Source organism: Trachypithecus francoisi, unplaced genomic scaffold (assembly GCF_009764315.1).
Source record: "Trachypithecus francoisi isolate TF-2019V2 unplaced genomic scaffold, Tfra_2.0 Lachesis_group10, whole genome shotgun sequence".
NCBI classification, from domain to species: Eukaryota; Metazoa; Chordata; class Mammalia; order Primates; family Cercopithecidae; genus Trachypithecus; species Trachypithecus francoisi.
The window spans coordinates 39129729-39147176 of NW_022681455.1; the positions used below are offsets into that span (position 1 = coordinate 39129729).

The 17448-nt window shown below is 54.3% G+C and overlaps 1 protein-coding gene across 3 annotated transcripts in view; it reads left to right on the top strand.

Moving 5' to 3' along the window:
• The first annotated feature begins 1221 nt into the window (after positions 1-1221).
• GLP1R (glucagon like peptide 1 receptor) overlaps positions 1222-17448 on the top strand; it is a 43404-nt gene continuing 27177 nt past the window's right edge. For all 3 annotated transcript variants that reach the window (XR_004438711.1, XR_004438712.1, XM_033217045.1), the window contains exons 1-3: positions 1222-1490; positions 9165-9261; positions 10243-10350. Coding sequence is in view for 1 of the 3 variants with exons in the window: in XM_033217045.1 (XP_033072936.1) it covers positions 1413-1490; positions 9165-9261; positions 10243-10350 (283 nt within the window). In the remaining 2 variants the exon portion in view is untranslated. The remainder of the gene's footprint in view (positions 1491-9164; positions 9262-10242; positions 10351-17448) is intronic.

Here is a 17448-nt window from a genome sequence, read left to right on the forward strand (position 1 = left end):
AGAGCCCTTGGTTATGCCATTGTTATTCGGGGTGGGATTTCCTGTCACTCCCAGCTGAACAACGTAATCCTAAGTGATACATAGAAGGTCCCTGCTAGACCGACCTCTTGGGAGGGTAGGGAATAAACGAATCTCAGGTGGTGGAACCAGAGCTTGCAGGAGAGGAGGGTCTCTCCTGCTAAATGGAAGCCGGGGCCCCTCCCACTGGCTGTCTCCCTCCCTGGGCTCAGACAGGTCCAGCCTTCCTCAGGACTTTGAGAAGTTCAGTTCTCTCCCCAGGACTAGCTACTCTCACAAACTTCCTGTCCCTTTAGTCGACATGCCCCACGGCAGGTCTAAGGCTGGGCGCTGCCACAACTCACCTTTCCTAAGAGTGGCATCAAGGTTCTTTGGTGGGGGATCCTCTTTTCCCATCCCCACTTCTCAAGAGCATTAGGGAAGATACAGTCAGTGCCCTCTTAGCGTTCTCTTTCCACTTGTTGGGTGTAAGAAGGGAACCTGAGGGCCCTGCAGTGTTTAGGAGTGGGAGTGGAAACAGAAGCAGGAAAAATCCAGAGTCCCCAAAAAGCGAAGCAGGGAGAGAGATAAAGAAGGCAGGAACAACCATGGGCACACCTTATCACACATACACAGGTTACAAGAGCAGGAGGCTGGAGCTGCAAGAGGTGGCGGGGAAGCTTCCAGAAAGGCAGACTCCAGCCTCATACCTCTCTGCCCTGCAATGCTGAAGTTCCCAGGTAGAGGGGAACCTCTAGACCCTTCCCACTGTCAGGGCTCTGTGGATCCATTTGTCGCCATCTCCCCACCCCCAACCTTGACTATCCCGGGCCTGCCTTCAGGACAGAGCCTGGGAATGAGGAGAGGACCTGGGAAGGGGTAACCCTGGGAAAAAAAGTTCTTATTAGTCACCCCTGGCTCTGAGGATACTTTCCAGGAGTGGCCTGCAAAGCCGTGTGACCTTGGACAAGTCTCGTCCACTCTTCGGGCCTCAGTTTCCTTTGAGGGACCTTGAATGGGCGGGAGTTGCTGTGGCTGTCTTCAGCTGGGAGACCCGGGAGGAGGTCCGGGGTTCCAGGGTGGGAGGCGGGCCCGGCTTGTCGCTGAAAGCCGGCCAAGCGCACTGTCGGCGCTCAGAGCTGGTGTCCGCCTCCTGCGCTTCCTGATCCCCAGCCGCGCTCGCTCGGAGCGCAGTGCCCACTGTCTCCTGGCCCGGGACCGGCCGAGGGGTGCGGCGGGGCGGGCCCAGGGGTCTCTGGCGGCCGGGACGGAAGAACCGGGACCCTGCCAGGCCCCTCCCGCGAGCAGGGCGGCCCCTCGCCGGCTCCTCCCCCGCCGCCCGCCACCCGCCCGGAATCAGTCGCCGCACGCGGTTCCGCAGGTGGCAGCGATGGCCCAGTCCTGAACTCCCCGCCATGGCCGGCACCCCCGGCCCGCTGCGCCTCGCGCTCCTGCTGCTCGGGGTGGTGGGCAGGGCCGGCCCCCGCCCCCAGGTGAGTCCCAGTGACCCCGACGACACCGGGGGAGGGGGGTGGCGCTGCGGGCTGCAGGCGCAGTGTCCTGGCGGGGGGCCCTGGGACTTGAATGAAACTCCGAGACCGCTGGCGGGGGCATCCGAAAGCCTCGGGGGGAGTAGGGACTGGAGAGTTTGTGCCCCTGGGCTGGAAGGCCCAGGTGAGGGCTTGGACTACAGAGGATTCCCCCAACCCCAGCGAGACGCCCTCTTCCTCGCCGCCCGGGTCCCTCTGCCAGGGCACCCGCTGCCCCGCAGCCGCCCTGCGCTGACTTCTGCCCCGCTTTTCCTTCCTCCCCGCCACTTTCCCAACTCCTTCTAAACCGTGTCAGTGGCCCTGGCACGGCCCGGCATCCTCCCAGACTCCCTCCGCCCCACAGTCTCCCCAGACCCCTCTCCCGCAGTGCCTCCCCGGGCAATCCACCTGCTCAAAGACCCTGAGAAGGCCCTACGAGGGCTGAGAGGGCCAGGGTGCGGAGACCCGCTCCTCTCCCTTTCTCGTCAGCCCCCAGCACAGCCTTTGATTCATGGTCCCTGGGACCCTGCGGTGGCAGCTTGTCCTCCCCAGTGACCTCCCAGATGGAACCTACCCCCGTCCCCTTCCAGCCTCTGTAGCAAACAGGCAGAAGGCTCATTGCCCCCTCTGGAAGCAGCCAGCCCCCCACCACCACTCTGCTGACCTCCCATTCTGACCCTACACTGACAACAGGCACCAAGAGAACGCATATTGGGACACGCAGGAACACCTGGGCTCCTTGGTGCCACCAGAGAGCAGGCCACAGGTGGACATCTCTAGCCCCTCTCTCCTGCTCTTGCTGCCTTTCCTGCCCCAGGCTTCTGGGCTGGGGGCAGTGGTCAGCTGCTTTTGAAGAGGGGAGCTGTCCAAAGATGCTGGGACATGCTTGAGCAGAGAGGAGACATAGACTTGGGCGGCCTGTCCTGGGTCAGGAAACAGGTTCTTCCTATCACTTCCCACTGCTACCGCCAGACCTAAAGAACTGAGATCTGTGGGGAGTGGACCTGGACGAACCTGGAAGTTTGTCCCAGAACCATTGCCTTGGTGAGGGCAGACTCCACCCCCGCTGAAACCCCAGATGTGGACAGATGTGCCTCTCAGCTGAGGGGCCAGCACATTTTCAGCCCCCAGATTCTTTTCCAGAGACATCCTCTCCCTGCCCCTGTTCCCCAGCCCAGCTGCTGCCCTGAGCCCCAGGAGACGCCCACTCCCTTCCAAGGCACCTTCCTCACAGCGCCCCCAGCCAGGCCTTGGTTTTCCTGGTGTGGTTGGGATCTTTCAGGGGCCAAGGCTGCAGACCCAAGACGTGGTTCTTGCCCATCGTTCCCTCCTCTTATGGACTGGGTTGGGGTAGGGGTGGAGGCTCTGCTTCCTGGTCCCATCCTGCTCTAGGCCAGGTTTACAGATCTGGTTTGAATGAAGGGAAGAAGGCATAGGGAAGAGGAAAGTTTCTGTGAGCTGTCTTCCCAGAGGCCTTATTCCCAGAAGTGTCAGGCTCCTGAAACCGCACTTTCCTCTGATCCAATTTTACTCCTTAGCCCCAGGCCTAGGGCAAAAGTTGGGCATACCAGGGGCATAACACGACTGGGGTGGTAGAGAAGGATAGGAGGGGACAGGTCCTGAGATGGGAGCCTTGAGGGGGTGCTCTTGTCATGGGAAACTGAGCTGCTGCGGAGATCTGAGTTACAGGGGGTGCTAAGGATAGACTGCAATAATTATGACACAACATCATGCATACTTATAGGACTAAAAAATAGTGTATTTTGCATTTTGTTTTCTGTCTATGAAGTCAGCAGGGTTAGAGTTTCTCCCCTTGTGTTGCTGATGGGGGGATGAAAGCTCAGAAAAGAGGGTCCCTGTATAAAGTAGTTCAGCAGTTCAGGAGCAGGGAGGAGAAAGGGGTGAGAGGCTGGGCTCTTGATCTAACACCTCCTACTCAGATGGGACTGAAGGGAGAACTCGGAGAGTGAGCTGCTCACTGTCAGGTCTGCTGAGGCTCGAAGCAGCATCCCTGCAGGTAGGGGGATGGCTGAGTTGACTTCTGAAAAAGGTGCCCTAGGCCACTCTTTCATTGTTGCTGGGAAACCTCACTCCCCTACCCTGGTCCTTACCTGTCCAAGACCCCGGTGCGGGAGTGGGCCTACTGAGGAGACAGGCAAGCCCTCGATACTCAAAGTTAAAATCAGACAGAACTGGATTCAAATATAGAGACTGCTATTAGCTGGTGATCTTGAGTTGGATATTTGATTATCCCCAATCTGTGTCCTCATCTGTAAATAGGGATCATAAACTCTATCACACAGGGTTATGGAGGGGATGGACACTGGCACCCTGAAATGGCAGCTTTAATCACTTTAGTCAAATGGGGGAACTGACCCTTTTGTCCTTGGGGATCCGAAGTGTTTTCCAGGGCTTCAGGATAGGACTGAGAGGGGCTCTTGGAGACCCTGGGTCTCTGTACTCTAGTGAATGGTGGATGGAGTCCAGGGCTGAGCCTTGGTCAGAGTGGACATTGTTCTAATCTGGGCTTCCTTCTGGACAGAACCCAGGCTGGGGGCTGGGGCAGGAGCAACCAAGAAACCACATCCTGCCCTCGAATGCCCTGCACCAAGGCAAAACAGGCTTCCTCAGTGGCAGCCTGCCCCTAGGAAAATTCCTATGTGTGTGTGTGGTGGTGTTGGTGGTGGGGACAGAGATAGAGACAGGTAGACTGAGACAGACCAGGGGGAGAAGGGAGTGGGCTATATGAGCCCGCATTTCCCAGGTATATGTGAGTGACCGTGTGTGTAACGGTCTGTGTGGGAATGAGTCCCTGTGTGTGCAACATCTCAGCATGCAGTTCTGCATCTGACACTGTCTATGTGTTTGTGACCCTGCATGTCATACTGTGTCTGTGGGAGGGTCTGTGTGTGTGTGTGTGTGTCTGTGTGTGTATGGCATCTTGGTGCGTGAATGGGTGTCAACTAGTGTGTGTCTATATGTGCAGGGGAGATAGTGTGCTTGTGAGAGTGTCTGTGCGTTCCTCTGTGTGTGTATGTTGGGGACAGTGTCTCAGCATGTGAGTGTGTACCTGGCAGTCTGTGAGTGATTGTGTGTGGTGGGAGAGAATCTGTGTTAGTGTCTCAGCATTGGGACTGTGCATGGGGACGTGTGTGATGATGCGTGTGACAGTGTCCACGTGGGGGTTTTTGTGACTGTGAGAACATGTGTGTAGTATTCCTTTTCCTGTCCTTTCGTTCAGATATCTAAAGCCCTTAGGGAAAAAAATGTATTGTAAGCTCTGAGCTTTTGAAAAAAAAAAAAAAGAAGAAAGAAAGAAAAACAAGGGGCAGTCAAAGAGACAGGAATCTGTTGATGGAAGGGGTGATTTGACTTCTGGGAGGTGACACAGAGGAAGGAGGCTGGGGTCCTGGGAGGAGATGCCAGGGAACCTGAAGGGCTGGACCTGGTTGGAGGCCTCCAGAAATTTGAATTGGAATCCCTTCTTCCTCCTTTTGAGAGGCCCTCCTGCGCGTCTCCCACCTCATGGCACAGAGAGGCCAAGATCTCTTTCCTCCTCTCCGTCAACCAAAATGGTCCCCAGAGAAGGAAAGAATCTGATACACTTACCCGCACTGAGAAATAGGAGACGCCTTTCAGGTTGGCAGCCAGTATTTGGAGAGGGGGACCCCTCCCGGGGTGTTGGAAGGCCTGCCACCCCAGGGACTTCCGCTCCACCTGCTTCCTTCTCTGCTGTCTTTCTTTCCAACGCTGCCTGCTTGTACAGGGCTTGAGAAGTCACAAAGATTTTCACCTGCTTTATCTTGTTGGATCTGTACAGTCTCTGAGAAGAATGATATGCCCATTTTACAGATGGTGGAACTGGCAACTGATGAGTAAACGGAGGTCCAAAAAGATAAAATGTGTCCCACCGTCCTGCATTAATAGAGCTGGGATTTAGACCGAGGACTTGTAAATCGCTGTCCAGAGCTCCTTCCTGTAGCTCACACCACTCCCTCCTGGTGTCCTCTTTCCTGTCTCCTGCTTCCTCCCGAAACTCCTGAATCTGAGGGATGCCCCTTCCTTCTTGTAACCTCCAACCAGGCGTCCTCCCCATGTGCCTTCATCCACCTCAGAGGGATCCCATGAAGCCTGTCAAGTCTGGATTCTAGAAACTGCCATCCTGCCTTTACCATGGCCCCTTAGACCCCCACTGACCCCTGCCCTGCTCTCCTCGTCAGCTCTGCTGCCTTGTGAGGGACAGGGACATCTGGATTACATCCTCCCTGCTCCCCAGCACCCACAGCCCCACCATGTCAGGCTTGCAGCAGGGACTTAAGTTGTGGGAGGATGAAATGGAGGAGTAGGGGACACTGCTGGGCAGGGCCTTGCCCCTCCTCACAGGGCATGGGGTCCCAAGCCTCCTCCCTGCTTCACTTTGCCATTGGCTGTGGTTACTGCTGGAAGATCTCACAAATTAAGCAGAATGATTGGTCATTGGACGTGAAAATATATTAATTTCCTCTTTCTGGGAATGTGTTGATCCTAGAAGTGAGGAAGGGGTGGGGCCCCAGTCCCCAGGAAGCCTGGTCACTCCCTCCCACTCTGCCCTTTCCTCTAAATAGCAGAAATCACGGGGATTGCTGCCATCGACTGAGCCTTTTCCATGTGCCCACCATCTTAAGCATTAACTCAGTCCTCACAGACGTCTCATGGGGGAGGGGCTGCTGTTCCCATTTGCACAAGTTTAAGCTGAGGCTAAAACATACAACTCTTGCACTCAGTTGCAAACTTAATGTCTGGGTGAGCCAGGTCCAGGCCCAGATCTGAGTCCAAGCCCAGGGTTGTTCAGTCTCCACTATGTTACCTGGGCACCCAGGTAACCTGCCGCTGGGTGTTACCTGGCACTGGGTGACCCTAGCCTCATTTACCCAGCCTTTCCCCAGACCAGAACCTCCCATCTGTCCCAGGGCCTGCCACCACTGTCTCCCTGCCCCCCAAAATCCTCCTGATAACAGTCCACAGCTTTCCTCTGCTCTCCAGAGCACTGATATCCCCACCCCTGCGCCTTTTCCCTGCTGTGCCCTCCTGCTGAAATGCCTACCATCCTCCTTGCTAGCCCAGTCTGCCCCCAACCCCCTTCACCCCAGCACCACCTCACAGTCCCCAGTCCCTCAGGCCTCTTGAGTCTACACTGAGCCCTGCCCCAACCACTCCATGAACACTTTCACCCACTGGCTTCCCTGTTATGTCACTTGTCCTGTAAAGCATTGACACCCACCCCCGAGTAGCCTGAGGACTCTCTCAGGCAGGACTCCTGCAGTCACCTTTATACTCCCTGCATTCCCCTCCACCCACAACCACCCAGAACCTGGCACCGTTATGGTTTCCGTAAATACGAGGTGTGGGAGAGGCCAGAAGTCTGGGTAGTTCGTACTGTGTGTGTGCCTGCAGGGTTGGGATGAGGGCTCCAAGGTATTTAGAAACCCTGAACTGGTGCAGGGAGAGGACAAGATATTCCTACTGTCAGGAATCCCTTACCTAAGGGGGAGACACAGCCCTGTCCTCAGGGAGCCCCAGTCTGAGGGAGACACAGCCCTGTCCTCAGGGAACCCCAGTCTGAGGGAGACACAGCCCCGTCCTCTGGAAGCCCCAGTCTAAGGGAGATGCAGCCCCGTCCTCAGGGATCCCCAGTCTGAGGGGGACACAGCCCTGACTCAGGGAGCCCCAGTCTGAGGGGAGGCACAGCCCCGTCCTCAGGGAGCCCCAGTCTGAAGATAGTTTTATGTCCACAGCTCTGCTCAGAGTAGGTGACAACACTGCCCTGGGGTGCCGGAGGCCAGATTGGCCTTCATGGCGCAGTCGTTAACCCCTCCCCCGCCTCTGGGGAGAACTGGCTCCCACAGCCTCTCTGCCTGCCCCAGACACACCTTCTGCCCCAGTTCCCAGCAGTGACCTTGTGTGTTGTCTGCTTTCATTCTAGAAACAGAAACCAAGGGGGATTTCTCTGTCTCTCTGCCCTCCACCCCCAGCAGCTGCTGCATTTAGGGGCAGCGTGGAAGAGCCCCTTACCGGGAGAAGAGGGAAGAAAGGAGAAGGGAAAGGGGTTAGGGCGGCGGCGGGGTTGATCCACCAGGACTTGCTCTGATGAAAACTGTGCCACCTCCTCAGCTGTGGCTAATATCATGGACAACACCTTTGCAACTGTTATGTTTGATTTCTTGTTCTTTTTTTCCCCAAGCAAATACAGTTGACCTTTGCCCTCAGACGAGCTCTGTCCTTCAGGGTAGCCCCTGCGGCCTCGGCACACCTATGCCAAGGACGCTGCTGGGGCTCAAAGTGAGCTGGGCCCTTCCGTGGGGCCTGCGAGGCAGCAGGGGGTGAGCAAGGCAACCCAAGTCTCTCAGGGAGGTGCGAGCTAAGCCAGCTAGAACCCGAGACCAGATCCAGCGTGTGCCGAGCACGCCACAAGGCAAGGGGGCAAGCTTCTATAAAGAAGCTGTTTTAATTTCAGCACACATGGACATTTTTGTGATTTCAAAAAGCAAAATGTTGTTTTAAATTATGTATAGGTCCTACATTTTATACATGGGGCTCTTGGGTCATTTCAGCATCTGCAGCCTCTAAAGGACGAATATTTATAATTTTTAAGGCTGTTCAGGAAAAAACGAAACAGAACCACAATCCCAAGACATAGCTGAAGGAAGTGCACAAAAATGCTGAGAAGGAACGGTGGATTCTCAGTGGGATGGGTCTGTTTGGGTCTGTGTGCTAAAAAGCCATTTCGGTGACCTTACTGGAAGTGGAGGCTCAGCTCTCCCTACTCACAGGTGAAGGGGATCCCCTCCATTGCAGGCGTGACTTCAGTGTTCTGCAACCTCCCTGACCCCTTCACCTCATGTCCTCAGGACTCTTCCTTTGGGTGGATAGAAGCTGGGTTGAATATTAGATTTGGTTGTTGTGTCAGAGGGGAGCACAAGGGGGCTGTGTTGAGTGCATTTGTAAGTGAGTGCATTTTGGAGGAGGAATGCTAATGGCAGACATCTGGGTTCTCTGTAGCCCTGAACGCCGCCCGGCTTGCCCCCGCACACCTTCCGATATTCCACCATGGTCACTGATCTGAAGGACTCTAGATTCTAGCCTTAACTCTGCTTCCTGGGGGGGGGGGGGGGGGTGCTGTGCACCCTTGATTCAGTTCCTCTCCCACTCTGGCCTGTGCGTTTCCTTCTAGAATGGTTGAAAGTGCAAGAAGCCCTCAGGCAGGCTGACTAGGCACCAGAAGGAGCTTAGAGTCCTGGGCCCTCAGAAAGTCTCTCTCCTAAGTGAGATCAGAGACCAGGAATGAGGCACACACTCTCCTTTCCTCCTTCATCCACCCACCTCCCCAAAAGCATCAATGTAGCAGACATTTGCTGGGCACTTGTGACACATCAAGCTGTGCACCAGTCCCCTGGGAGGAATGAAGATGTCAAACCATCCACCTGGAGCCCCTGGGTGGCAGTGACTTACTCCCACTCTCTTTCAGAGGTGGCTGATGCCTGGCAGAGTTTGGGGCTTTGAGGTTTCATGGAGATCGAGAAACCAAGTGTGTTAGGGGGTGAGGGGGCAGGAGAGGGGCTGGCTGAACCCACAGGCCTCCCATGTATGCCCTCCCCTCAGGGTGCCACTGTGTCCCTCTGGGAGACGGTGCAGAAATGGCGAGAATACCGACGTCAGTGCCAGCGCTCCCTGACTGAGGACCCACCTCCCGCCACAGGTGAGTCCAGGTGAGCTCCCCACCTTTAGTGCTCCCCACACAACCAACTCCTGGAGGAATTTGATGAACCCAACGTCTGTGACTGGGAGTCATTTGCCTCTATAGGATGCCACCACCTCTGCCCTCTGCCTTCATCTCATTGTCCAAGCTACTCCTTCACCCGGATACCTTCCTTTCTATCGACCAAAATCTTCCTGTTCTTCAAAGTCCGCGGAAGCACTGCCTCCTCCAGAAAATCTTCCCCAGGACTTCTGCTATCATTTGGCTCTTACTCGTTTGCTGTAGTCTGCTTTGGGGTTGCTGTCTTACTTCTGTCTTAGCTGTCTTAGCTGTGTGGCCTCCCTCACGCCCCCGGCCAGCCCCCCAGCTAGAGCCTCTCAGAGCAGGCACCCGGCCTTGCCTTTTTTGTCCTCAGCACCTCCCAGCCTGTGCATGGACTGAGGGCTCCACAAACGTATTTACAAGAAGAAATGTTTCAGGGAGTTCACCAGGTGGTTTAAAGAGCACAGGATTGGAGCCCGCTGGGCCTAGGTTGAAATCCTGACTGTAATTATAACACATGACCTAAAGAAGGTTATCTTAGGTGAGATCAGAGGGAAGGTGAGCTAACATTTCCCTCTGATCCGTGAAGTGCAATTTAAGAATAGGCCTGTAGTGATTGTTTGTTGAGCACGTACTATGTTCCATTATCTATGTAGCATACAGTCTCGATCCCACAAAGCCCTATGGGGCTGGAAATACTCCTGTTTTACAGATCAGGAAACAGACATTAAGTTACTTGCTCAAGATCCTGCCACTGATAAGTGGCAAGTGCCCCTGCTTGGCTCTTGCTGGGTGGGGAAAGTGCTTGGCATACAGTAAGTGTTCAGCAGAGGTTAGTGGCATGCAGCCTCTGAGGAGGGGAGGGGTCTTGGGGAAGGGAAGGAAAGTATCATGGCCAGTCACAAGCAGGGACTCAGAGACTGTTCTCTCTGCTCCCAGACTTGTTCTGCAACCGGACCTTCGATGAATATGCCTGCTGGCCAGATGGGGAGCCAGGCTCCTTCGTGAATGTCAGCTGCCCCTGGTACCTGCCCTGGGCCAGCAGTGGTGAGCCCCCTCCCCCACCTGGTACCTGTCCTGGGTCAGCAGTGGTGAGCCCCCTCCCCCACCTGGTACCTGCCCTGGGCCAGCAGTGGTGAGCCCCCTCCCCCACCTGGTACCTGCCCTGGGCCAGCAGTGATGAGCCCCCTCCCCCACCTTCCCCTGTATCCAGGAGGCTGGGGTCGAGGCACTGCTTCCTTTCTTCTGAGACACAGCCCTCCCCACCCAGAATGTCTTTAGGCCTCCTAGTGAGTGGTCTGCCTGCCTTTCCTGGGGTGAGGGGAGTGGTCAGCAGTGATAAGTTTCACGATGGCCTGAGATGCCACCTGAGTCTGGGCGCGAGGCCAGTGCTGACAGGTGTGTGGGGAAGGGAAAGTAAATGTCTGAAGAAAAACGCGACCCCCTCCAATCCAGTAGTCAGGAAAGGAGCTAGGTGGGGACAGACCCTTGCGGGGAGGGACGCTATCCAGGGTGTCTGCTGTGTGTATACATGTATGTATGATATGTGTCTACAGGTGGCCCATACCTGTTAGTGACATTTAGCTATCTCCTCACTCTCTAGGGGTTCACTGGGAGGAGTGATCAGGGCATTGGTGGGTAACCAACTCCATCAGACTCAGCCCTCCTCAGCTCACTCCTGCCTGCGAGGGGGACCCTGTACTGGGAAAGGTGTGACTGGGTAGGTGGGAAGGTCACTGGGGGTACAGAGATTTGCAGAGGCTGCAAGAGGATCCCTGACTGGAGGGTTAGTTAATTTGCCCCTCTATCTATCCCAGCCTCCCTTACTGAGCCAGTTTCATCCAGGTACCATGGAGGATAACAGGAGACAAGCACCCTCGTGGCAAGGAGCTCCCAGTCTCCAAAAGGGGAGAAAAGATATTTCCCTACCATCATCATCATCATCATCATCTTCATAGCCAATATTTATTGAGTACATACTGTGTGCCAAGTCCTGCCCTAAAAGCAGGACTTTATAACTACCCTGTTGTTATGCCTGCTGTACAGATGAGGAAACTGAAGCACAAAAAGTTTAAGTCACTTGTTCCAAATGACGTGGTCAATGGTAGAGCCAGGATTTGAATCCAGTTCATACTCTTATCATCACACCTTGAAGGGGCCGAAGCCCAAGCAGCAACTGGCTCAGAAGCAAGTGCGGGCATGAGGTTATGCTGTGGGAAGCCAGGAGTCTTCCTGGAGGAGGTGGCCTGGTGGGGCCCGATGTAAACTTCACCTTGGCACGTAGGACTGAAGTCAGATGAGGCCCAGGCAGGTGTCCTAAAAGTGCTGTCTCCTTGTCCACCCTCACCTCTCCCCAAGGGGCAGGGAGAGCCTGGGCGTAGAAGGAGGCGGGAGCCTGGGCCCATCAGTGGCCTGCCTTCTGCAATACTGCCTGTTGGAAGCACTTTCCACGCTACACTCTTTTCATCCTCACAACCCTCTGAGGCAAGTACTCTGATTACCCTCCCATTTTCAGATGGGGAAACTAAGGCACAGAGGTGCTGAGTGACTTTTGCAAGCTCACACAGCCGTTAGTGGGCGACCCAGAAGCTTGGTTTAGAGTCAGTGTGGCTAACTGCTGCACCAAAGGCTTCCTTGGTCGAGGGTTGAGGGGTGCCCTTGCATGTGACTCTGGCCTGGAGACAGATGAGTGGTCTGGATGCCCTCTGCTGTCTGGGCACACCTCTAGGGACAGGGATGAGCTGTCTGCCCTCTCCTATGAACTCTGCAATCTGGTGGTTCTGCTGACTAGCTGTGTGAGCAGGAGCAAGTTGCCAGACCTCTCTGTGCCTTGCTTGACTCATCTGGGAGATGGGATAGAGCCAAGTGACATGGGTGTGGGGAGGACCACAGGGCCTTGAGAAATGGTAGCTGTTAATTTTTCCCACCTCCCTACATACCTCCCTGACTTCCTGCAATACACACGCTTTCTCTGCCTCCCATAGATTTGAGACTAGCAGCTTGGCCAGCGTCTGCCGGGCTTCTAGACCCCAGGGAGCCGGGCGTAGGACAGGGCCCATCACTCAGCACTAAGCCGCCCCCAGCTCTGCCTGCCGCTTGCAGCTCCATCCATCACCTTTAATTTTATTTGAGCAGGAAATAGGTCCTGGTGGTGCCCATTTATGAGTGTACATGGTTTTATTGCTTTCTCCATGAAGATAACGGCCACTGCACAGGCCCCCTGCCAGCCTTTACCCCACCCCCTCCCCCCGCCACTCGCCAGGCTAATTTACTCCCTTTTTTGACACTCAGAATCACCGACTCTGCCTCCCTCTCCCCACTCCCTGAGTTAGGGATGCACAGAGACACCTGCCACAGGCTCAAGCTGCATAGTTGCTGTCTCTGGCCTCTCCCGGAGCTTTCCTTGGCAAAGGTTGGCAGCAGGGGCTTCCCTGACCCCCACCCAGGTGTGTGGGAGCAGTTCTGAAGAAGGGGACAGTTCTGGAGTTTTCTTGGGCTGATCAAGGGAGTAGCCTGTGGAGAAACGTCACAGTGTGCCCTGGTGTCAGGGAGAAGGAAGGGGGTCCTGGCAGAAAACATGCTCAGTTGGCAATTTGGAGAGAATTTAATGTGGGACAGGGGTCCTTTTCAGAGGCTGGGCAAGGTAAAGGGACCAATAAGGCATATAAAGCACCAGGGACTACAACAATGGAAAGCTTGAGCACCCCTAGACCTGAGAAGTAAGGGACAAGAATGGGGCTGGGGGTCCCCATGACAGCTGGGCTACAGTGGAGAAGCCACCAGCAGGGCTGTGGCCACAGAGGGGCAAAGTCACTGGCAGACCTCAAATCAAGGCAGGGAGGGAGCAGGGGAGAACACCCAGCATCTCTCTCCCTCTGGCCTTCCATCTTCTGCCAATGCCTCCCACTGGCCCAACCCAGCAGAGGCCAGGGAAGCCGAGGGGTGCTGTCCCATGGCTCAGGCTTCTAGAGTTCAGAACGGAGCAGAAGAGTGGGTGATCTGAGAAAAAGCACAAGTCAAAACAATCACCAGACCCTTGAGCTGGGTCACGTTAGGAGCTAGGGATGCCACTGAGACCTTAGAGGTGTGTGAGTGTGTGCACTGGGGAGAAGGGGTAACCCCTCTCCGTGGAGCTGAAGGTTGGCTCAGCAGCCCAGGCAGTGGTACTGAGGGAGGCCAGAGCCACCCCTTCTGCCAAGAGTGTGGTGGCATTAGGAAGGCTTCCAAGGACAGGTGGGACTGGGGCCAGACCTGAAAGAACAGGCAGATGCAGAAAGGAAAAGGAAGCTCCTCCAAGGAGCAAGGGTTCCAGGCAGCACCTTGGACATGGGGCCAGGCTACCGGCCGCGGAACTACACGGTGTCCTGGAGAAGTCAGCCAAGCCCTTGAATTCTGACCCCTCTAATTGAGAACTTGGGACTCAAGATCGTGCAGAGAGAGCAGGAGCAGATGAGTCAAAGACAGAAGATGTTCAAAGGAAATGACTGGCGCAAACGAGAGCTGGAGGAGAAGGCTGAAGTGGCTTCAGAGAGCCTGTTGGCCGCCCGAGGGCCCTCCAGCAGCCTCCCTTGCCCATAAACAGCTGATCTGCTTGTTACAAATCATTCCGGCCTCATTAGCTACACCCTCTCCTGATCTCTACCTGTTTGTTAGCTTAGTTCTAATTATATGAGAGTCATAAAATGCTTTAAAAAAAACCTGTAACTCACAGTTCTTGGAAACTCTGGCAGGTGCCTCCCCTGAGTAATGTTGAGCCTGGGGGCTTTTACAACAGCCTGGGGTAGCCAAGAGGAGACTGGGCCCAAGCTTGTCCCCAGAGGAGTTCTGGCTGAAGTGGTGTCACAAGCTCCATCTCCAGTCTTTTTTTTTTTTAATTTTTAATTTTTTTATTATACTTTAAGTTCTAGGGTACATGTGCATAACGTGCAGGTTTGTTACATATGTATACTTGTGCCATGTTGGTGTGCTGCACCCATCAACTCGTCAGCACCCATCAGTTCGTCATTTATATCAGGTATAACTCCCAATGCAATCCCTCCCCCCTCCCCCCTCCCCATGATAGGCCCCGGTGTGTGATGTTCCCCTTCCCGAGTCCAAGTGATCTCATTGTTCAGTTCCCACCTATGAGTGAGAACATGCGGTGTTTGGTTTTCTGTTCTTGTGATAGATTGCTAAGAATGATGGTTTCCAGCTGCATCCATGTCCCTACAAAGGACGCAAACTCATCCTTTTTGATGGCTGCATAGTATTCCATGGTGTATATGTGCCACATTTTCTTAATCCAGTCTGTCACAGATGGACATTTGGGTTGATTCCAAGTCTTTGCTATTGTGAATAGTGCCGCAATGAACATACGTGTGCATGTGTCTTTATAGCAGCATGATTTATAATCCTTTGGGTATATACCCAGTAGTGGGATGGCTGGGTCATATGGTACATCTAGATCTAGATCCTTGAGGAATCACCATACTGTTTTCCATAATGGTTGAACTAGTTTATAATCCCACCAACAGTGTAAAAGTGTTCCTATTTCTCCACATCCTCTCCAGCACCTGTTGTTTCCTGACTTTTTAATGATTGCCATTCTAACTGGTGTGTCCATCTCCAGTCTTAGTGAAGAAGTGCCCCTTCAAGAAACCGGCATCGGGGAGGATGTTTCAAAGGTCTACTATGTACTGGGCACTTCACATGTTTTATCTTCTGGGAAGTCATAATGCTTCCCATTTTACAGATAAAGAAACTGAGGCCTGAGGATGTGAAGGGACATGCCCAACGTCCCACAGCTGGTTGAAGGCAGAACCAGGATTTGAACTTGGGTCTGTGTTGTTCAGAACCTGAGCTCCTCCTAAGCCCTGATGCTCTACAGTACCCTTCACCCTGGCCCGGAGCTGATGCCTTCATTTCGAGCCTGGCCTTTGACCCTCATCTCACTCCCTTGGGAGGCCCTGTGCCTGGCCTCTCTGAGTCTCAGCTGCCGCATCTGTAAAATGGGGCCCAGTAGTCCTTGCTGGCCACGTCGTTGCCAGGGTACAGGAGCTAATGGATTCATGAGCAGCTCTCCATGGCCCTGAGTGCCAGCACCCACGTGGAAGGGCGGCTGTTAGCTTGATTACAGGCGCGCATCAGCTTCCGGGAGGGGAAGTGTTTAATTGGGGGTTTTATTTCCAGCAGCAGGGTCTGGCTTAATGAAATATCCCTGGGCCTCCTGGCATGTGGCTGCCGGGCTGCCTCCCTGTGTTGACAAGCCTTGAGCCAAATCCCTGGCTGTGATTTACCAGCTCCTCCCAAGCCAGATAAAGCCGGGCTGATAAGTAGGGCTATGCCCTGACCCACCCCACCTCCAGCCAAGATGGGCGTCTGGGGATCATGGGCCCAGCCAGGAACCAGCCTGGCTTTTAATATTTGATGCTAATGAAGGGTAATTGACAGATGCACTCGCACAGGCTTGCTGAGTGAGGGACACAGTGATCCTTTGACTCTGTGCCGGTAATGCACACATCTGTGCACACACCACCTCCCCACCCTCCCAACTGGCTCTGAACAGAGGGCACGGGAATGGTGCAGCTGCTGGGGGTCTGCACTGGCAAGGGGGCCTGCTGGGAGGAGACTGAATGTTGAGAAATCTGAGCCCAGAGGAAGGGCAGAGGAGAATGGCACATGCCACATTCTTTCCTATTAACAGCAAGTTTGGCCGCTAACTTTAGGCCTCTGGAGGCAAAGAGCTGGGGGGTTTTAGTCTTGACTCTGCTACTTTCTAGTTGATGATCTTAGGAAAGTCACACGGCTACTCAGAGGCTCAGTTTCTTCATCTGTAAAATGGGACTAACCATTCCTACCTTGAAAGGTGGTTATAATGTTCAAAGGTGTCAGGTGTACAGTAGGTGTTCAAAAACTGGTTCTGTGAAGGCACAGCCTATGGAAAGAGCGTATAAGGAGCATGTTGTGAGGGAACCTGCAACAAGGCAGTGCCTACTGTATGCCAGGTCCTGTGCCAGCTGTGGGAAGTGGTTCTTACTATCATCACATGGTTGCAGACTGAGTCCTGGGTATGTGGGTCTTTAGCTGTCTTGTGTGCCAGCGGTTCCATGGCTGTGTCTTCTTTTCCCTGGCCCCTCAACCTTCTTCCTTTCTCCCCATTTCCTCCCATCAAAGCAGGGTGCTAGAGCAGGCTCTGACACCATCTCATTCTGCATGGAGTCAGCTCAGGTTCCCATCACTGCTTTTGGGGGTATCTACAGGAGAACACTGATTTTTCCTCATGTCAGAAGACTTGGCCCCAGTGAAGAATCTCAGGCATCCATGCAGCAGATAAGAGAGGCATCTGGGGGCTTGAGAGGGGCCCTTCACATTGCTAAAATCAGACGTCCCCTTCTCTGCCATTGGGGATACGCCTGATTTTGTTCATAAATGCTTTTGAAGGGTATTGGAACACCATCGTTCCCACTGCTGTCAGTTTCACCATTAGATTTTCAGGTTTTTATTTTCCTCCCAGGTGAAGTATCTTTAAAATACAGGTTCTTCCAGAAGGAGTCATGCCGCAAGCTGACTCTCCCCACTGGGTTAACCAGACAATTTCTGTGTCTTGAAGAGGGACCTGGTTCAGGGTTTGTCTGGGAAAGGAGCTGGGAAGGAGGAGAAGAAAGAGCAGGGAGGCTGTCCTGGTGTCTGGGATCAGGGTTGGGGAAGGGCAAGGTCCATTGGCAAGCCTTGCTGACAGTGCTGGAAGACGGCTGTCATCGGACTCTGCAGTAGAGTTGTCCCTGCCACATTTTTTGCTGGGGTGAAAAATAGAACCCCCAGACTAGATGGTTGCCCCTGTCCTGCACCCCTGAGGGTCAGGCCCTGGGGCTGCCACAGTCCCTATCTCACACACACACACACACACACACACCACCACCACACTTTAATAAAGCCTCTTCTCAGGAGACCCAGTTCTTTATTCATTTATTTTTTTTTGAGACAGAGTTTCACTCTGTTGCCCAGGCTGGATTGCAGTGGCTCGATCTTAACTCACTACAACCCTACAACCTCCGCCTCCCAAGTTCAAGTGATTTTTGTGCCTCGGCTTCCTGAGTATCTGGGACTACAGGAGCGCACCACCATACCCAGCTAATTTTTAGTATTTTTAGTAGAGATGGGGTATTG